Here is a 21211-nt window from a genome sequence, read left to right as displayed (position 1 = left end):
CTATTTACAATAGTTAGGACGTGGAAGCAACTTAGTTGTCTATTGACAGATGAATGGATAAAGAAGCTGTGGTATACACATACAATGGAATATTACTCAGCCATAAAAGGAATGCATTTGAGTCAGTTCTAATGAGGTGGCTAAACCTAGAGCCTATTATACAGAGTGAACTGTCCGAAAAAGAAAAACAAATATTGTATATGAATGTATATATATGGACTCTAGAAAGATGGTACTGATGAAGCTATTTGCAGGGCAGCAATAAAGACACAGACATAGAAAACAGACTTATAGACACAGTTAGGGAAGGAGAGGGTGGGATGAACTGAGGGTAGCATGGAAACAGATACATTACCATATGTAAAATAGATAGCCAGTGGGTATTTTCTGTGTGACTCAGGGAGCTCAAAAGCGTACTCTACAACCTAGTGGGGTGGGATGGGATGGGAGGTGGGAGGGAGGTTTAAGAGGGAGAAGACATATGTATACCTATGGCTGAATCATGTTGATGTACAGGCAGAAACCCACACAATATTGTAAAGCAATTATCCTTCAATTAAAAATAAATAAATGCAAAAAATTCTCCCATATACTTATGTTTTTGGGAATGGCCAAACTGATTTCCTATACAGATCAAAATCAGAAAGGGAAAATTGTCTTCTTTAAAGAAGAGATCTGTAGTGGAGTGATGAGTCTTACTAGTTAGTATTTAAATAATAAATAGGAAGGCACACTCATTTGAATTAAGGCAATACATACTATTTGAATATAAAGGCTAAAACTAATTTGGACAAGAAAAGCAGAGTGTAGAGAAGACAAGAATTATTTCTGTTTTAATCTTAGCACTGACAGCACTTAGCTATAGTGTTTTGGGTGAGTCGCTTCACTTTTCCAGATCTTAATTTCCTCCCTCTAGCAGACACTTGGATCATCTCTCCAAACGTCCAATATATAAAATTCTATTACTACATAATATCAATTATATTTGTCAGAAATAATCTTTGAATGCATATACATACACAACATTAGGTTCAATTCACTGCAGCAAAGATGGCAACAAGGTTTGAGATAATGAAGACTGATCACTCCTACTCATGTGAATGGTGTAAGAACCTAAGTTTTACTTCAATTTGAGAACTAAACAACTTAATGACAGATTCAATCCTTTCTTTGGACAATGAAACTAAAAATCCTCGGGAATATTTTAATACCCTTGGTTCAGTAAGCCATAAAAATACATACAAAATATGATTAAAAAATATTTACAGCTATCAGGTTGCTAGAATCTACAAGCAATCTTATAATCTTTACATGGTGGAAATATGGAAATATTTTCTATCTTAGGGATTTCCTCATGGTTTAGCAGTAAAGAATCCATCTGCAATACAGGAGACACAGGTTCAATCCCTGGGTTGGGAAAACTCTCTGGAGAAGGAAATGGCAACCCACTCCAGTATAATTGCCTGGGAAATCCCATGGACAGAGGAGCCTGGAGGAATACAGCCCATGGGGTCTCAAAGAGCAACGAACACACTTTCCCATTTTAAGAGAGTGTTCTTAAAAGGGCTAAACACATTTCACCTTCCTGACCACGTCAATGGTTTGGTTAAATTATGTCATACAGGTTAAACAGGAATCAGGCAAAGTTACCAGTAGCAGAGACAGAAGTGGTTTCACTTTAAGATACACGATATCATTGGTTATGTGTTCAGTGTTCCACAAATAGGAATAGTAGCGAACAGGAATGGCAGTCAAAATGTGAATAAAACGAAAATGAGGAGAAGAAACACTGAATTCAGTATTTATGCAGCAAAGTAAAGAAACAGAGTTGTGCTAATCGATTCTAAAAATCCACTAGAACAGAAGCTTTATGAGGGTAAGGGCTTTTATTGGTTTTTATGGTGATATGATGCATTTAGAACCATGCCTGGCACATAGTAGGTGCCTGATATGTATTCACTGAATAAAGATAAAGAGGAAACAACAGAAGCAAACTGAAACATGAACATAACAACAATAATAAAAATGGAAAAACAAGCATAAAAGCAGACATGGTATCATTTATGGCCTGGAAGAAAGTTCAGGATGAGAGTTATAGATCTAGTTCTCAGGGGCTTCCAGCTCAACATCAGACAAGTCATAACCTTTTAATGTCTTTGTTTCTCAATCTACAGATTCTCTCTTCCTTCATGCTTTAAAAGGATACTATGAGATATTATTTAAAGGGCAGGAAGACAAACAGAGATGCATAGTCTGGGACATGATTTTCTGGGAATGTGAAAATGCTGATATGTATATTTATATGTCAATATAAAGGAAAAGAAGAAGGTGAGATAAAGAAAAGGGTCAAATTTTCAATCAGTGGTGGCTGTAACAAACCAGTATGTTGTTCATCAGATGAAAACATTTTTTGGTATGTGTTTTTGTAAAATGTGTAAGTATTGTTCAGTATTAAAATGTAATAAGTTTCTATAGGAAAGAAAAGACAGGTGAAAATGCTTTGATATCTCAGAGTGTAGCAGAATTTTGACACAGAAAAGCCAACACGGCATAATTAGGAAAATAAGAAAGATTCAAGATACAATTGGGAGTGTGAGAAGGGAGAGGAAGGAAGCAAAACTGGGTATCATAAAGGAATAAGGAGAAATAATTAAATTGGGATGTTCAGGAAAGAGGTGAGCCATATAGCCATCTGCTGCCTGTCAGGAAAGAGGTCATCTGAGAAAAACTAAGCTGTTTTCTCAAAAGCAAGCTGAATACTGTATGAGTGATGAAATAAAAAAGATCATATCTGCCGAAAATTTAGTAAGAACAGAATGAGAGAATGAAAAGAAAATTTAATTTTAATTTTTTAAGTGGGAACTCTATACACATGACCAGTGGTCCCACTTGAAGTACGTCCTGTAACTAGCAGTGAGATGCCACTTAAACTACCAGATTTAGTCTCCAGCTCTAACTCTCTTGGACTTCCCTGGTAGCTCAGATGCTAAAAAATCCCCCTGCAATGCAGGAGCCCCTGATATGATCCCTGGGTTGGAAAGATCCCCTGGAGAAGGGAATGGCTACCCACTCCAGTACTCTTGGACTTCATGGTGGCTCAGATGGTAAAGAATCTGCCTGCAATGCAGGAAACCCGGGTTAGGAAGACCCTTATCTAAAGAGTCAGACATGACTGAGTGACTTTCACTTTTCTTCACATCTAATCCTCTAGAACAGGGGAAAAATGACAGGGGAAAACAGCCCTGTGGGGATTAAATTCTGGGAGATGGGACATTGCTCTATTTTCTACTATTAGGGTTTCCCTAGGAGAAGGCAATGGCACCCCACTCCAGTGTTCTTGCCTGGAAAATCCCACGGATAGGGGGAGCCTGGTGGGCTGCTGTCTATGGGGTTGCACAGAGTCGGACACAACTGAAGCGACTTAGCAGCAGCAGCAGCAGCAGCAGCAGCAGCAGCAGCAGGGTTTCCTTAAACTTTTCAGAGTTTTGTGAATTTTAATAAAAGGGTTCATTTTACTAAACTGTTCAGAGTCTGGCTTTCCTCATCAGTAAATTAATAAAATTACTTAGCTCACATCAAGGATCTACCCGTTTCTTCCAGTTTTTAATGTCTTAGGCTTTCAATGAATATGGTGAAAGCAGAGAAAATCTGGAATCACCATTCTGGAACAACTATAGGTACAGTTGCAAGGAACTAGAAGAGTCTACTGGGCTTAAAGTGAATGCCACTTTTCAACAGAAGGGGAAAAATCCTATAGTATAGTCAATTGATCATGTTGAATTTTGCATAGTGTAGTAATTCATATTGTTACTCTGGTAACAACAGTGTGCCATGAAACTCAACAGTACAAAGAGTTAAGAAAAAGCAAAACAAGTTTGGCCTAAGATGAAAATACTAATACATTCTTTGCGTGTGTGTGTATGTGTGTGTGTGTGAGTGTGTATATGTGTATATATACACACACACACACATATATATATATATATATATATACACACACATAATTTATTTATTCAGCTGCATTGAGTCTTCGTTGTGGCATGTGGGATTTTTACAGCATATACGATCTAGTTCCCTGCAGGGGCTGAACCCAGGCCCCTTGCACTGGGAGCATGGAGTCTTAGCCACTGGGCTACCAGGGAAGTCCCAGAAAATACTAATACATTCTTATACCCAAGACTCAGTTGTCAAGCAGGCTGCACCATTCAGAAATACATTTTCTTTCAGGATGGTACCCTAGTTTCCTGGTTACAACTTAATTAATCAGCTCTTTTTATAGTCATCTAAGTTTGCAATCTCCCAGCGTCAGATCTTTCCAGATAAACAAAAGGTAAGAAAAATGTTAAAGCCCAGGCAAAGGAAGCAAATGAATGGTTCCAGAATTGCCTTGATGAAAACTATAAACTATTAACATGATAGTGTAATTATGGTGGGAAACCACTAACCACACACAGAAAAACTTTAGAATTACATATACCTGTTTTAATGTTTTCATATTTTATGTATTGTCTAAATAGTAAATTCAAGCCTTGTATTAGATTGCTTACTCTCTACTTGTACGCATTGTCGAAGATGGTAAGAACATGCAATTATATTGCCTTATGAAAGAAATGCTCATTTTAAAATAGCTGACATAGTCACTATACCTCTAGTCTATTTAAAAGGTGACACTTTGCCTAATATAATAAAGACAAAGAGTGTCTTGATTTTAGAAGAGTCAGTAAGGGAGAGAGTAATTCTAGTATTTACGGAATAAAACCCTGATGTGCTAATAGGTAGATTGGTTTGGGAAATAACACAGCAGACACAATTACCGGGATTGTCTCTGTTCTACTCTCACCGGCTCCAGGATAAAGAAGAATCAATTAGCCCTCCACAGACTATGACCTTGAAGGCTACAGCTCTGTGCATAATACACTGAATATGCTGAGCCAGATAGAAACAGAGAATCAAGTTCTAAGACCACGGAAGAGCGCAGATAATGTCTTTTTAAAACATAAGCTGTGACAGCTTCAGGCATGTCAAAAGCATGCAGGATGATGAAAGAAAAGCCCCGTTCTTTCTGTGACTAAGCGATAGTTTCTTAGCAGAAGAGCAAAACGCGAAAGGGACTGCAAAATGACTATCTAATGCCAAGCTTTTCTTTCTTTCTTTCTTTTTCGCCGTCCTTTAGTTAATGGTTACAAGCTTTTAAAACAGCTAAACAATCACTTAAGAGTGTTTAAAACCAAAGCTCCCTGGACCAGTGCCTTTCCAAAATAAAAGAAATATAGACTCATAATTTTTAGGATATTTATGTTTTTGTTGTTTTCAGGCACTAGTTCAAAAAAGGAACCCTAAGGGTCTCACACAGCAAACCCTATAGGTGGTAAAGTGTTAACCAACTGTCTAGCCCTAACTTTCCAGAAAACTACATCCCAGACAGCTTTTGTAGGCTTATCTCCAATGCACTCAGAGTGCTGCAGCTGTGTATCTGGCCAGAACTGGCTACTATGATGCTTTTAGACAGTAGTAAATCTTTTCCACTCAACAGAAACGCCAGAAAAATCAATGTCCTGCCTTGGAAAAAAAAGAAAAGAAACTGTATGGAATGTATAATCTATTAAAACACTTAGGAAAAGAATTTACCTTAGAAAAGAATTTCTCAAAACATCACAAGATACTTTTTAAAACAGTCCTAGATCAGGAAAATGTGCTGGAGGTTTCTTTGTTTGCTTGTTTTCCTCCAATGACAAAATTATAGGATTGAGTCAAAGAGTTTTTCAAAGGGTCTTCTTTCTTTTTCTGAACAGCTGAACTGATTCAGGCACATTTTAATTCAAGACTGAAGCTGAAAATGATAAAAAGACAAAAGAAGTAACCTTGTCTTCACGGTGAATTCTGCTTCTCTTTGCAGGATCTGTACTTGCTTTTTATAGCCTGTCATTTCATCTGGGTATTATTTCCCGGTCACTTTGCCAGGTGGGAAGAGGCGGTGAATACAGTGATGGCTGTCAGATCTTTAATGATGCTTCAGGGATTTGATAAAGATACAAAGCAGTGTCTGCAGAAAGGAGGTTCTTCCCTAATTACACCTGAAAAGCAAGCCTCTTTTTTTTTTTTTTCTTTAAATCTTTGCCACTGAAACTGGTGTGTATGAAATGAGCCTGAATCACAAGCACAAATCAAGTTTTTCTGCATTTCTAGAACATATGGCTCTCCTGCATACTGAACAACATGTCTGCAAAAGATATTTTTAATCTTCATTACCATCCAGAGGGAAACAGTAGGGGTATTTCACCACAGAATCTTTACCCTCACCTCTCCTTTAGAGACTTTACACATGGTCTTCAAACAGAATTCTCTGATCTTTTACTTTTTTCTAAGAAAACAGTTTCAATGCTGAAAATAAGACAGTGAAACAAAAGTAAATTAGAAACTTTTTTAAAAGCTATAGAAAATGCCTCTCTTCTATAATGACGTTTAAAACAATCTTAGTCATGGTTTGATCCTTGTCAACTTTTCCATTATAAAGCATTGCAACGACCCAGTACAGACGGCAGTAGGACTCCTCTGTATTGTTTTAAGAGCATGGGCTCTCTTCACTCACAGATTATTAAACAGGATTGCTGCAGTCTTATGGACAAAAAAGACGCATCTGAAAAAAAATGATTTATCTTACTAATGAATCTTGTACTTTCTAATGACTGTCAAGGAAGCTATTTAAATATTTGATTCCAGAAGACAAAACTAATTTGGACAAACCATAATAGGCAAGAATATATATACATATACATATACATATATGTGTGTGTGTGTGTGTGTGTGTGTGTGTATATATATATATCTCTACACCAGAGTCACTTTGCTGTACAGAAGAAATTAACACAACATTGTAAAATCAACTATACTTGAATAAAATTTAAAAAAACCTAATTTGGGGAAAATCCTTTCATGTGGAATTGTACCAGATCCTGAATAAAACTGCCCCTAACAAGTGCTCAGCAACTTATACTATAATCTGAGCATGACAGCAACCTGCTGGTAAGAGGTGAGTGCTGTAAACATCTAAGACTTCATGTGGTATTGGGAAGAAGCAATTAAAGTACAAACGTGGGGAGAAGTGGTTTAGGGAACAAGAAGAAGAGATGGAGAAAGATAACTGGTAACTTGGGCTGGCTGGAAGGCAAAGGATAACAGAAAGGTGAAGAGAGGTAATGGAAAATTTACATGGGAAAAAAAATCAGGATCCTACTCACTGTACAGAAGTCATATATATATATATATAAATATATATATATGTATAATGGTCTGATGTTTTCATCTTAAAAAGTGTTAGAAACCAATGGAATGGAACTGAAAGTCAAGCATGGCTCAGAGATGCTGCAGCTCTGGGTCCTCACCCCAGATTTCACCATCCAGGAAGAGGGAGTTGCTGTGATAGCATCAGTTCTAACCAGCAGTTTGTAAGGTCTTTTCACTCATCTCTCCCGGAGCAACCCAGTCACATGATGCGCTTAAACCAAACCCTGCTATTCAACTCCGAGAAGACAAGGACCCCGCTCTACGCTCTAGAGAACACTTCGGATGACCTCAAGCCCACCCATCTCCTCTACACATCCTCACCCGTCTCTCTCTACTTACAAAGTTTAGGAGCAGTTTGGAGATTAGTTTCTGTTGATGGTGGCTGAGTGGCTGCCTTGGGTGTTCTCACATCAGGGCTCCGAGTGGGTGAAGGGAGGGATGGAGCAGTGGACGGCCGGAAAGAAAAAGCGAAGATACGGTTCTTGGGGGTGGGGACCGCCGAAGGCTCGGAGGACCCAAGGGCATTGTCAACTTGCACTGTAACTCGAACCTCAGTTTCAGACTGAGCCCTGGAGACAGGTGAAGTGTACGCCTTGGCTGATACCCACACAGCAGCTGAAGCTGCAGTTGGATCCAGAGAAATAATAGGATCCTGGCCTAATCCCCCAGGGTCAAGGTGAGTGGGAGAGTCATACTCAAAAATCTTGTCCACAAACACCCACTTGAGGCCAGCGATGCAGAGGCAGAGGCTGACCAGGCAAGCCAGGATGGGGACGATGCAGATTTTCTCTGAGTTGAGACAACCTCTCAGGCGCTCGGTTTCCAGGCAGACGCAGCAGGGAAGAGTCAGGCCCACGAGCCCTGGGGACCTCCCATCTTCAGTCTGGGTCTCCGGCATGTCTTCGGCTGCCGGAAGCCCGTCCAGAGATGGGTCTGCACTCAGCTGAGTGGAAGGGCTCGAGGACCTCTCAGCAGCTCCCTCGGACATGTCTGGGGAATAAATCTCCATCGGCTCACCTCCAGGAGGCCTGGCCTCTCACACTGTCCATTACCATGCAAAGCCCCCCCCAACCAAATGATACAGCATCTTACAGGGAGAAATCGATAAGTCGTCCAAGTCCAAGGCCATTATCAAAAGCAAGAGGAGTTCAGGAGGAAGGCAGGGGAGGCCAAAAAAAAAAAAAAAACAACAACAACAACAAACCTCTAGCAACAACCAAATAAAAGTATATTGTAATTCTTGACTGCTGTTTCTGGGCCACTTTTGCAGTTCTTTTATATGCTTCTCCAAACCATCCTGGCTGGGTCAGGAAGACGGGAGGCCAGCGGAGAAACCCAGGAGCTGATGTGGCGGCGGTCGGTTAAGTAAACCAGTAGCCCAAACTGAAAGGCATGTTTCTCACCTCGAGCAGCTGGAGCTGGGGTCTGCTCAGATGGAGAAAGCAACTGTCATGCAGAAGAAGTAAAAGCAGGAGCAGGACCAGCGGCGGCGGCGGCGGCGGCAGCAGCGGCGGCGGCAGGAGCGGCAGCAGAGACAGTAGCAACAGCATCCTGTGGTGTGAGCGCGGCGGCTGAAAGGGGCTGAATCATCACAGAGCAGCAGGTGCCTGCCCTCCGAGCATCACAGCGAACCGTCTCATCGCAGAGCGAGCTGGAGGCGAGAGCGCGGCCGGGAGGGGCGGTCACCGCGCTCGCCGCCCTGCCTTCTCCCCCACCCCACCAGCCACTCCTCTTTGTCCTTCCTGAGCGCTCATTCACTTTCTTCCTCTGCGGCTCCTGCCTTCTCCACAGTCTCTTCCCCTTGCCGTCCCCCTCCTCATCCAGAGACTCTCTCTCTCCCCTCTCTCTTTCTTTTTTACCTCCCTCCTCTCCCAACCCCCACCCCTCTATCCGCACTCTGGGGCTGCTGGCTGGTCTGAGTAGAATCAGGATAACCCAGCAAGGCGGGACTGCCAGTGACTTCCTATTTTATCCAATTAGAAGGAATAAAGGCCATCAAATCAAAGAGAAGCAGGCAGACAGCAGTTAAGCTGAGTCCCCATGGCCCCCACCCGGCTAGCCTCCTTCTCTCTCTCTCTCTTTTTTTTCCTCCCTACCAAAGCTGCCCTAATCTTCCATCCCCACCTCCCATGCGCTAAAGTCTCCCTGGTTCTCTCTTCTGCACCCACTGTTGGGTCAGAAAAAGCCAGCGATCAATGCTAGCAATCTAACAAAGCTAGGATGAGGTGGGGGGTTGGATGTAGGTGGGACCTCATGGGTTGGACCTGAGGCTTGGCAAAGTCTGATATCTGATTCCTCCCTAGAGAGGTAAGCTTTTCAACAGCAATTTCTTGCTGCCTGCTGCAGAGAGATAGCATTCCGTCCCCAGCCCTCTAATAAGTTTTGTTCACCGAGAGGACTGTTATTGCCTGGTGTTTCAACCAACGGCAAGAACATTGTTTTTTTTTCCCTCCTAACCATGGACAGCTCTGCCTTCAGCCCTTGTCGCAATGATTGGGTAAGACTTGGTGATGCCCAAGTGTGAAGTGTGGAATATACATTGGAGAAGGGGGTGCTCAGGGAGGGAAGAGAGGTCTTTATGTACCTACACTGGTCACCTTTAAATTTCCATCCTTCTGTCCCACTCACAGCAGTCCCGGACTGACGTCCAGCCAACAAGGAACACCAGTAAGTAACAGCTAGAGAGGAGGCTCCCGCTTCGCCTTGAAATTAGCCTTCATTGTGACTCCCCACTGCGGAGGTTGAATTCCCTGAGCGCTGTAATGTATACCACATGTCCTCAGCTATAACTGCACTGCAAGGATTAAGAAGACTTTTCTATAAGAGCACGCCTTTAGGGTTAAGTTTCAGGAGCTTTACCTTAAAGATAGTTTCACTGCCGACTCTTTTCTTTTTCCTTTTAAAACAGCAGTGGTTAAAAGGCTGGAAGAAATGCACTGTCCTTAATACAGAGGACAGGCAGTCCAGACCCTCCTGTTCACTGCATGTCTGCATCTGAATCTTTAATCCACACTTTACTGTGACTGGACACCTGAATGGTTTCCAAGGAACCATTTTGTTCACCTATGTCAATAGGAGTCTTAAAAACTGTCTCTAAATCCATACTACATAACCATTATGTGAGTCCCAGAAGCAATAAAATTTAAAGTTGAAGTCCGGAGAGAATCTGCTTTTTAAGCACGTTATATTTTGTAAAACACAATCCCCACTGCTTTGAAATATTTTTAAGCTTCTAAGTGGGCATGAGATAATATTATCATTCTTGCAAAATGAAATTAGCCCATAATTATAAGTGATTTAAAGGGTACTGATATCTTAAAATGTGTTTGCAGTACTATAACTAACAACAACAACAACAAAAGCCTGAACCAATTTGCATAATTGTAATTATGGCTCTGACAAGCTTCTGGGCAAAATGAATTATCCTTAAGTTCACCTCTACATAACCTGCATTTATATAGCAGTAACTTGTACTTTAAAATAATTCCTATGCCCACTTTCTAACTTTTAGCTATTTGATTTGAAAGCAGAAAGATTTTTCTTAAAGATTCAAGCAACGGACATGAAATTTCACATCATCGAAAATCTATAGGGAGGCATTTACAGAATTCAGACTGAGAGGAATTAAGATTTTAATGATCATTATTCATGGAACGCTCAAAATCAGTTAGGCAAGTAAATGCTTATGCTAAATTAGGATCATTTATAATTCCTTTAGATATCACCCAGGTTAAATTTGTGGTACTTAATTTCATGATTCTGCACCAAACCAGTATTTCACGCAAGTATCATACATTGGCATTTCACCTACAGCCAAGGTCACCTGGATTTCAAAGACTAACACAGAGTTCAGAGCCCAGATCAGGTAGGGAAGCGAAGGGACTGAGAAGAGTAACCTGTAATTAAGAAAAGTGCTCCTTCAGTTGCGCCAATACCAACTATTTGCCTTGCCTTAATCATTAAGAACAAACATATTCAGCAGACAAAGTAATTACTGGGCACTGCTCTAGCCATCATATTAAAGATGACCAGCACTTACAAAGGAAAAGAATGGATTATGTAAAGGATAGGAACTTAAGAGACAGACTACACAAATCACACTGTGGGATATATATGTGTCCTCCCTGGAGAGGCAAGTGGCTTCTTGGAGCTAAGATCAGTTTGCAGAGAGCCAGCCCCCCATGGTGTTTCTTCCTATGCAGTTGGAAGGTAAATGTAATTGAGAACGGGAGTAGGACAGGAGGTAACGAATAAAAGGAATTCTCCATTAGGTCTATACTTGAGACGAGGAGTCAGAAGTTGCCTTTATCCCTTTAGCAAGTCTTACTAGTAATAAAGAAGTGAATACAGGATGATATGAATGGGATTGAAGGTCAGAATTTCTTTGACTAGAACATACATGTTTTTAAGAAGAATTGCAAGCATATGTCACTTTAACCCTTTAGCCTCCATCTTCAATAAAGCTCAGGAACACCCATATTTCCATGTCCCCTTAAACAAACAATGAACAAGAAACAAACTATTATTACCTTTTTAAAACCACATAACCACCTCTTCTATAACAACAAAAGCTACCTTTGTAGAGCTCCACTGTGATTCCAGGCGCTCTGCTAGGTTCTTGCCATACATGATTTCTGATCTTCACTAAATTCTATACAGAACATATTATCTTTTTTGTTTAAAAAAAAAAAAAAGGACCCAGGCAGCTTATATAACTCAGCTACGGACACATAGCTTTTAAACAATAGCACCAATAGCACCGATTTTGAACAAAATTGTGACTCATGCTATTTCTACCAAATAATACTGTTTCTTGTTTTTAATCAAAAGAAGGCATCTGATTACATATTGTTTACCTATTACTTCAATAGGAAAAATAAGAGAACCAGAAAGTGTAACAATGAAATAGGCATTTTAATTTTACTTTAATGTAGTTGCTAAATGAACTTAAAGGTGCCAAGTTTCCAGAACAAGAGCCTTCTAAAATTCTGCCTAGTGATCTTTAGAAGTTGCAAGAATTAAGCATAGGTTATTTACATATGATCTGTTTATAGTTTAAATAGAAGAGATCTTCCACAGTCTCTGTTCTGAGATCTTGGGAAGATCTCAGGATTTCAGTTACATATTGCTATGAAACAAATTGCCCTGAAACACATTACATTTGTTGTTAAACTAACAACCACTGTATTACATCTCACTAGCCCGCAGGATTACTGGGTTCAGCTGAGTGGTTCTTCTGCTCCATTAGATATCAGCTAGGGCTGCAATCCATTGGAGGTGTAACTGAGCTGAAAAAGTCAAGATTCACACACATGACTAGCAGCTGATGCCAGATGTCAGCCAGGAACTCAGCTGGGACTGTCAGACGGTGCACCAACATGTGGCTTCTCCATGTGGCCTGGACTTCTCACACATGGCAGCTGCGTTCTGAGAGGATACAGCCCAAGAGCAAGGAAGCACAAGCTGCCAGTCCTCCTTAAGACTGACTTTGGAAGTGGTACAGGCTCATTTCCATTGCATCCTATTGGCCAAATAGTCACAGTGCCAACTGAGATTCAAGGAAAGGGGAGATAAACCTTGATGGAGACAGTGACAAGGAATTTGCAACCGCAGTTAATCTACCACAACAGTTAAAGTCAATGTTAGTAAGTCAACCTGGGTCAAGAGGCTCTGCGGTAATGTAGAATGAGATTCAGCAGAACCAAGTCAAAACGCACTTATATTTCTGATACACAGTATTCCAGCCTCCTTCTAAACCAGCTTCAATGAAGAAAACAATCCCATTATGTTGTGCATACGTGAGTGCTTATGCTCAGGTGTGTCCGACTCTTTGCAACCCTTTGAGCCCGCCAGGCTCCTCTGTCCATGGGATTTTTCAGGCAAGAATACTGGAGTGGGTTGCCATTTCCTTCTCTAGGGGATCTTCCTGACCCAGGACTGAACCTGCGTCTCCTGTGTCTGCAGGAGTGCAGGCAGATTCTTTACCCACTGAGCCATCAGGGAAGCCTTCTATTATATCGTCCAATAGAAAATACTAAAATTCCTCTGCTACTTCAAGTCAAGCTAGGCTACTACATCTGCATCCCTTTTATTTATTTTATTATCAGAAATATTTAGCATACCTCCAGGAGATGAAAGAGGATGACCATATCACATAAACTTGCTTTCTCTTTTACTTTTTTTTTTTTTTGGTGTATTGGTTATTTCCCACTGAAAACGTTTATCTCTGAAAAAGTCGACCCTTGCTCTGTATGTTTATGGCCAAAACATAGAATTTACTTTGTGATATCTAATACCATGATGATAGCAGTGATTTCATTTTTTGGATTGCAATCTTTGAGGATGACTATGTATAAATTATAATGATTTATTCATTGCTAATGAATTAATCACAATTTTCACAAGAAAGCTTCAGGACTTAAAAGGATCCCTAAAACTTGCTGCTTCTTATAAGAGGACCAAGTACTCAAGCGGATCTGTTAGCTTCTCCCCATCCATTTGAAAATCTTCCCCCAGCTCACATCTCAGCCCCTCCATGGAACTCCTTCATGGTCCCAAGTCAAAGATACATCATTCTTTAACTTTATTTTTGTTGGGGTACATCTTCCCAGGTGTTACTACTTAATTATGTGACATACATAGGATGGATGGGGAAGAATGCAATTTCTTTGAAGGCCAGGTCTATTAGTATCTGGCTGTTGCAAACTAGAGCTATGCTAGCCATTCAATACACACATCTTGTTTGGTTTTATTTTTAATTGCAATTCAATTACACAGATCATGGCACCTCTAATAAATTGGTAGACTTTTTTCATGTCCATCTATCTATTTAAAATGCTCTCTATACTCCACTCTATTTTTTCACATCTTCTAATGATCAGTTCAGATACATGCTTATCAAATTTATGACTGTTTCCAAATATGGCTTTTATGAATTTATTTTCATCTAGGGAAACTTTGTTACCCCAACTATATTAACTCTCAACTGCCATGGTATTTTTCAGGCAAGAATACTAGAGTGGATTGCCATTTCCTTCTCCAGGGGATCTTCTTGACCCAGGGATCAAACCTGCATCTCCCATGTCTCCTGCAGGCGGATTCTTTACCCACTGAGCCATCAGGGCAGCCCCTTATTATATCATAGAAAACACTCAATAGAAACACTCATATATCAATAGAAAACACTCAAATTCCTCTGCTACTTCAAGTCAAGTTAGGCTACATAATCTTAGTTTTGCATAGATCCTTTTAGGAGATGGAAAGTTAGGAATAACCCAATATTGAATTGTTTTTCCTGCAGTTCTCTCTTCACCTAAACAGAAAAGTTTTCTCAGGGCAAACCAAATTCATGGGCTTGCCAATGTTCTTCTATATTACTCATAATGCTAAACAGGCTAAGATGAAACCCATTTCACTTTACTGGGCAAGTATTTTTCTCCCCACTTTGAGGGTGAATCAAGACTCTGATTCTCCTTTATTTTTACCCAGTGAAAATTATTTCAGTAAAGACAGTTTGACTTACTTGGAAGAATCATGTTGTGAGAAGCTGTACTGAATGTCTGATACTGACTCTGGGATTGTGTCCTCATTTTGTAACAAATGATCCATTTACTCTGGCACATTTTGTTCTTTATAAGTTTAGGTCCTTTGATCTTTAGCTGCAGTTCAAGAGACAGTAAAGGATCTCAAAGATGAGGATATGAGAATTTTATACAGACATGATTTTTTTTTATTAAATCCCATGTTTATAATCTGATTACTTTGAGAGAAACTATTAGTTTCTCACTCCCCATGAGTAAAATCATTAGTTATATACAATGATTTTCTTCTTAGTTTTACAAGTCACCTTTCTTTTAATATTATCTTGGACATGTTTGGAACTAGACAGAGATCACTGCACATCACTGTGATAAATGCCAATGAACTGTTCCTAGTAAAATGGTTAATTTTATGTTATGTGAATTCCAACTCAATAAAAAAATAATACTACACTGCACACTCATCATGGTTTCAGCTTCTCTAACATTTACTTTTAAAAGGAAAACACAGTCAATCTGACCAGTTTTTCCAGTGCACTGCACTAAAATAATCAGACTTTGTCAGGTATAGATTGCTCTTTCTTCTACAAAATCTAACAGGTCATGTAGCATTGAATCTCTGACAATTCTTAATTATCTATGGACTCTAAATTGATGTTGATGATGCAATATTACATCCCAAGGAACTCAAAAGCACAAATAAGGATATAATAAATTGATCTATCATTGAGAGTTTCAATACAAAAGTTTTATGAGAAAATGAGCAAAGGCTTATAACTCTAGCTCATTTTATATACTTAAAATATTATTCCTCATTCTTCAATGCCATTCCATTTATATATTTAGAATACATTAGAAATATAAGCCAAAAGATGGGTAGACAGTAGCAGGTATTTGAATTATCTGTATTTTCAACACAGTGTGGTTTGTTATGGAAAGTGTGATAAACTCATTACCAGAATGTGAGCTCCATAAGGGCCAGCACTTGTGACTGTTTCCATTAACACATCCCTACTACCTAGAACATGCCTGGCACACAGAGGCCGGTAAGTAAGTATTACTGAGTTAATGCATCAACATGGAAACTACTAAAGAAGGATGTAGTTTGGAAGGACTGATGCTGAAGCTGAAACTCCAATACTTTGGCCACCTGATGCAAAGAACTGACTCATTGGAAAAGACTCTGATGCTGGGAAAGATTGAAGGCAAGAGGAGAAGGGGATGACAGAGGATGAGATGGTTGGATGGCATCACCAACTCGATGGACATGAATTTGAGCAACCTCCAGGAGTTGGTGATGGACAGGGAGCATGGGGTCGCAAAGAATCAGACATGACTGAGTGACTGAACTGAACTGAAAGGATGTAAAAAGTATTGAAAAAATATCTTAAAAGACACGGATACATCATCAGTTCAGTTCAGTTGCTCAGTCATGTCTATATGGATATACCATATAGAGTTTTATTTGTGTGAATGAAGCAAATAATATTAAATTAACTGTGTATGATGGGAAGAAGAAAAACCAAAAGGAAAATCATCTTTATAGGGACTACTCTGAGGTTATATGGATGGATGGTCATTCATGATTATTAGACAATACATGTGGAATTAGTTACCTTGAACAAGTATCTTTGCTTCACTTCATTAATATTCACTACTATAAGCTCCCAGCACAAAGCAACACAGCTAACAGAGAATTTTTGTTTGTTATATTCTTAGGTATTGTGGCAAATTGCACAAATATACAAGAAATACTCTGTATTTTTAAGTGCATGGATATGTATAATAATATTTAAGGAAAACTGTAAAGGCTATACTCTGGTGAAGTAAGAGAAATTAAATATAATAAATAATTAACTAAACATGAAAATCAATGCAAATGTAATACAATTCAGTGCAGTTTCAAAAAATGGAAGTTGTTGAACTTGATTTATACTTAGGCACTAGCTATTTGTTTATAGTTGGGTTGCTGATCAGCTGACTGATCTCCAGAGGAATTAAAAAAAAAAAACGCATTGAGTACATCACCCTTACAAATGCCCTAGCAATCTGTTAATTTGTTTTGAAAATCTTCTGTTTCAAACAGAAACTGTTAAGCATGAGATGGTCCACATGTGAAGGCAGCTGTGAATTACTTACAAAAGAGTTCCATCTATTCAAGACACTCTGAAATGTCATAAAAAGCCATGTGTAAAATAAACCCTCAGTTTTCCTGAAATAAAGGAAGCTTGGGAAGGGGATGATCTGAATTGTTCTACTTTTCAACACAACCCAAACCTGTACATCTGAGAAGACTTCAGCCAGAGGAAACATCTTAAAAATATACATTTTCCACAGAATCTACACAGTTCTCTCTCCTTTTTGCTGATTAAAATGAAAATGCAAAGTTGTGCCAAAGGGAAAAAAAAGAGGGATAAAAATATATGCATTTTCTAGAACTGATCTGGCATTCCAGTGAGCCATCTAACCGGCAATTCTGCTGTAAGGTCATAAGCCCTATGATACTCTTACAAGCAGAAGTATTCCATTTAAAATCAGATGCCAGCTCCATATTTTCTGCAGTGTCTCAGTTCAAGGGGTGGAAACTTTTTCTGCCTTGTGGGACAATTTTTATTACTTTCAAAATATGAATTTGAAAATTGTAAGACAAAAATATCTTATGATTGGAACACCAGTTCAAAACTTTGTATCATAAATCACACCACACCTCGTATTGTTAGTTAGATTGGTTTAAGAATGACTTGTATCTTTTCTATTTCAGAAATCATCTGGAGTGAAAGGATGCAGGCTTAATGCAAAGATGAACTGTCATCTTGAGAATAATTAGGTTTTAAATTTTTCATTGGCTGACTGTTGGAACTGGAACAGCCTTGACCCATGAATTTTATCTTACACAAAAAAGATCTCTGGAGATAAAAAATAATCTGCCTGGAGCACCAACATTAATTTCAGAGACAAGACTAGAAGTCAAGGATATTGCTCCTTCCCTTTCAACTCATTGCTACAAAGTGAAGCTTTTTAGTTTCTCACTAACCATATAGACACCCTTTAGTAACTGCCATAAAGTGAACGGTTCAATTTCGTCACCACTACCGTCAGTTATCCCTATAGCAATACCTTACATGAACTTTTACTGTGACTGTTTCTACTTGAAAGTTTAATCTTTTTAATGCTCCTCTGACTACTTTTGGTCACAGCTCTACTGAATATTCAGACCCTTTTTCTGGGAGTTATTAAGAAGCCAGTATTCATATTTAGACTCGGTTATTAACATTTCATCACTAATGGATGTAGAGTGCAGAATGTAGGCAAAATGTAGGCTCTAATCACTTCCATGGGAAGGTGTAGAATCAAGAGACTCTAGTGGATAAAATGGAGCTTATCTTCTGGAAAGAAGACTGTCACCCCAAAATAGTGATCAGGGGACTCCCTGGTGGTCCAGTGGTTAAAATTTCACCTTCCAACGCAGAGGGTACAGTTAGATCCCTGGTTGGGGAGCCTAAATCCTGCATGCCTTGTGTCCAAAAAGCCAAAACATAAAACACAAGTGATACTGTAACAAATTCAATAGAGACTTCGCACATGGTCCACATCCAAAGAAAATCTTTAAAAAAAATAGAGATCAGTCCAGTATTACTGCAGTGACTCAAACACATACAATGTCAATCTGAGAATTGGAGAGCCAGGGTTACATCTTCTTTTAATCTGGAGAATTAGAAATCTGGGACAGAGGAAGGAGTGATCGTCAGAAACAGGAAAAGGAAGGCTTCTGATGACTGAGTTAAAATCTGAAATACGATGACTAGAAAATTCCAGGTCCAAATATGATGACTTATTCCAGGGAAACACGTGTTCTGTTTGTTGACATAATCCATCAAACATACATTATTTTAAATAAAGCAATTAAACATGTACATCATTCATGCCAGGATATTTGGGGATAAGATGCATTCACAAATGCAACTTACTTCAAACTGCCTCAAAAATAAAAAGCTGACTGATAGATAAATGGATACACATTTGACAAAGCAACTATGGCAGAAGTTAACTGTAAAATCTAGAGATATGGCCTACATTGTTCACAAGTCATTCAACTTTTCTATATGTTTCAAATTTTCATAATAAAAATGCTAGAAAAACTTAAAAAGATTTTTTCATGGCTATTTCTGACCACGACATATATCATATGTTTTATTATAAAACCTTGTAGTGAAAGTGAAAGTCGCTCAGTCGTGTCCAACTCTTTGTGACCCCATGGACTATACAGTCCATGGAATTCTCCAGACCAGAATACTGGACTGGGTAGCCTTTCCCTTCTTCAGGGGATCTTCCCAACCCAGAGATTGAACCCAGGTCTCCTGCATTGAAGGCGGGTTCTTTACCAGCTGAGCCACAAGGGAAGCCCAAGAATACTGGAGTGGGTAGCCTATCCCTTTTCCAGCGGATCTTCCCGACCTAGGAATTGAACTGGGGTCTCCTGCAGTGCAGGCGGATTCTGTACCAGCTGAGCTATCAGGGAAGCCCATAAACCTTGTAACCTGATGCCAAAGAAAACAAATAATCTACCAATCTTACATTCAGTAACCTTCACTGAATTATTTTCTTTCCTCTATTGCATAAGCCCTCCCCACCTACCCTCCCCTACCACACTTACTTTAAGATGAATTCCAAAATTATATCAGGAATATAAGTCACACAATTTGAGTCATTATCTAATGGCAAAGGAGTATCTTTCTATGACAAACCATTAGCTGCTACAGAAAATCTAAGATCTCTTCCTGACCCCTCCTTCCATACCATTCCTTTATTGAGAAGAGATTTTGCTTAATGTGATTCTTTAATCACTAGGGAATTGAAACATCTATGAATAATGTGAACAGGGAAATCGTAACATTCATTCTACTGACAAAATCAGAAGGGTTGGACAGTAAACTTCATTTTGTTGGGGGAAAAAAAAAGAATCCTTTTATTGTTAACGACACTCCCATCCTGAAGATATCTTTTTCAAAGGTCAACTGGTCAGTGGACACTGTGAGGTCAAAGGCTTTGATGCAGAAGTTGAGTTTCTCCACTGCTGTATCTCCCTTCCAGTTTGGCATACAGAAATTTTATAAAACTATTAAATATTTATGATGCAGTACAAAGCCCCTCTAAAAGCATCTGTATTTAACTAAATCATGTCACTGACAGCAAGAGGCACGTACAGCAATTTAACCTAGCAGGAAAAGTACTTCTTTTACATAACACTGCAGTGCAGAGAGTTTCAACCATATGCTTCTTTCTGTCCCCACATACCTCCTGTAAGAAGGGAAAGCTTAACTTAAATGGTTCAAAGGGCTTTTAGACAGGCTTCTCAAATGAAACATAAATCTTTTGAAGTGCTCCTCAAAAATTCTTCCCTGAGGCTTTGCCAGGACTCTGTCACTAGAGGTCAGACAAATAGCCCATCCTCAGGTTAAGCGTCCTTAACCCCAGGTTAAATACCTGGATTTAGTCCCATCTTTTCTTCTATCACCACGTCCTTCCAAATGTTTACTATAGTCTATCACTGATTGATGTTAAAGGCACCTAAAATGTATCCATGTCCAACTGGATCCCCATCAGCCTTCCCTTTACTCACAAAAAGACTCCAGGTTTTGTCTGGGTATGCATGCTAAGTCACTTCAGTCCTGTCCAACTCTCTGGGAACCTATGGATTGTAGCCTGTCGGGCTTGTCTGTCCATGGGATTTTCCAAGCAAGAATACTGGGGAGTGAGTTGCCATTCCCTTCTCCAGGGGATCTTCCCAATCCAGGGATTGAACCTGTGTCTTCTGTGTCTCCTGCATTACAGGTGGATGTTTTACCGGCTGAGCCATCGGGGAAGCCCCTTGTATGGGTCTATCTAAAGTTAAATTATTGTTAACCATTCATACCTCTTAATACCAAAGAATCTATTGAGATATGTACTACTACTTAAGGATTTTTTTAAGCTACCTAAGCATTGGGTGATGCAGAAGAACAGCAGAGAGAGATCTCTAAGATGAAAAAACATTTTTAAGCATCTGAGGCTTAGAACTAGCTGTACTTACTCCCGGAGACAGGAGGTTTCAAAATAACTTCCGGCTGGGGAAAAAAATGGGTACAGAAATTATTATTTTAGTGATGTGTATGCTGTCAAAAATCAGGGCTAAATGTTTGAGTTGTCCAACTTGAAATGATATTACTGTAATTCTGCCAGCATACAGCAAGTGATTAGGAAATTTGCTGCTCAGCATTTAAACTAACTTCTTTTCGCGGTCTGGTGGGAAAAAATGGAAAACCTCAGGATGACCTGCTTCTCAAAAGCAGGTTTCAAATTTTAAGGCCACTGTATTTTATATAACGAAAGTAACTTAAAGCCCCATGATA

General features: G+C 39.4%; 2 protein-coding genes across 17 annotated transcripts in view; both read right to left on the bottom strand.

Moving 5' to 3' along the window:
- NRG1 (neuregulin 1) overlaps positions 1–21211 on the bottom strand; it is a 233943-nt gene that overhangs the window by 116836 nt on the left and 95896 nt on the right. For 2 of the 16 annotated variants that reach the window (XM_024986177.2, XM_024986178.2), the window contains exon 1: positions 7624–8615. The exons of 10 other annotated variants lie outside the window; for them this stretch is intronic. In XM_024986177.2, the coding sequence (XP_024841945.1) occupies positions 7624–8293 (670 nt within the window). In that variant the 5' untranslated portion in view covers positions 8294–8615. Of the gene's footprint in view, positions 1–7623; positions 8842–21211 lie in introns of those variants that run through there. 4 more of the 16 variants (XM_024986176.2, XM_024986181.2, XM_024986182.2 and 1 more) reach the window with 4 other exon arrangements.
- LOC132344061 (uncharacterized) lies at positions 8646–8834 on the bottom strand. The gene has a single exon (XM_059882356.1). The coding sequence runs from the start codon at positions 8832–8834 to the stop codon at positions 8646–8648; it is 189 nt and encodes a 62-aa protein (XP_059738339.1).

This window comes from Bos taurus, chromosome 27 (assembly GCF_002263795.3).
Source record: "Bos taurus isolate L1 Dominette 01449 registration number 42190680 breed Hereford chromosome 27, ARS-UCD2.0, whole genome shotgun sequence".
Classification (NCBI taxonomy): Eukaryota; Metazoa; Chordata; class Mammalia; order Artiodactyla; family Bovidae; genus Bos; species Bos taurus.
This window is presented reverse-complemented; position numbering and strand designations above follow the sequence as displayed.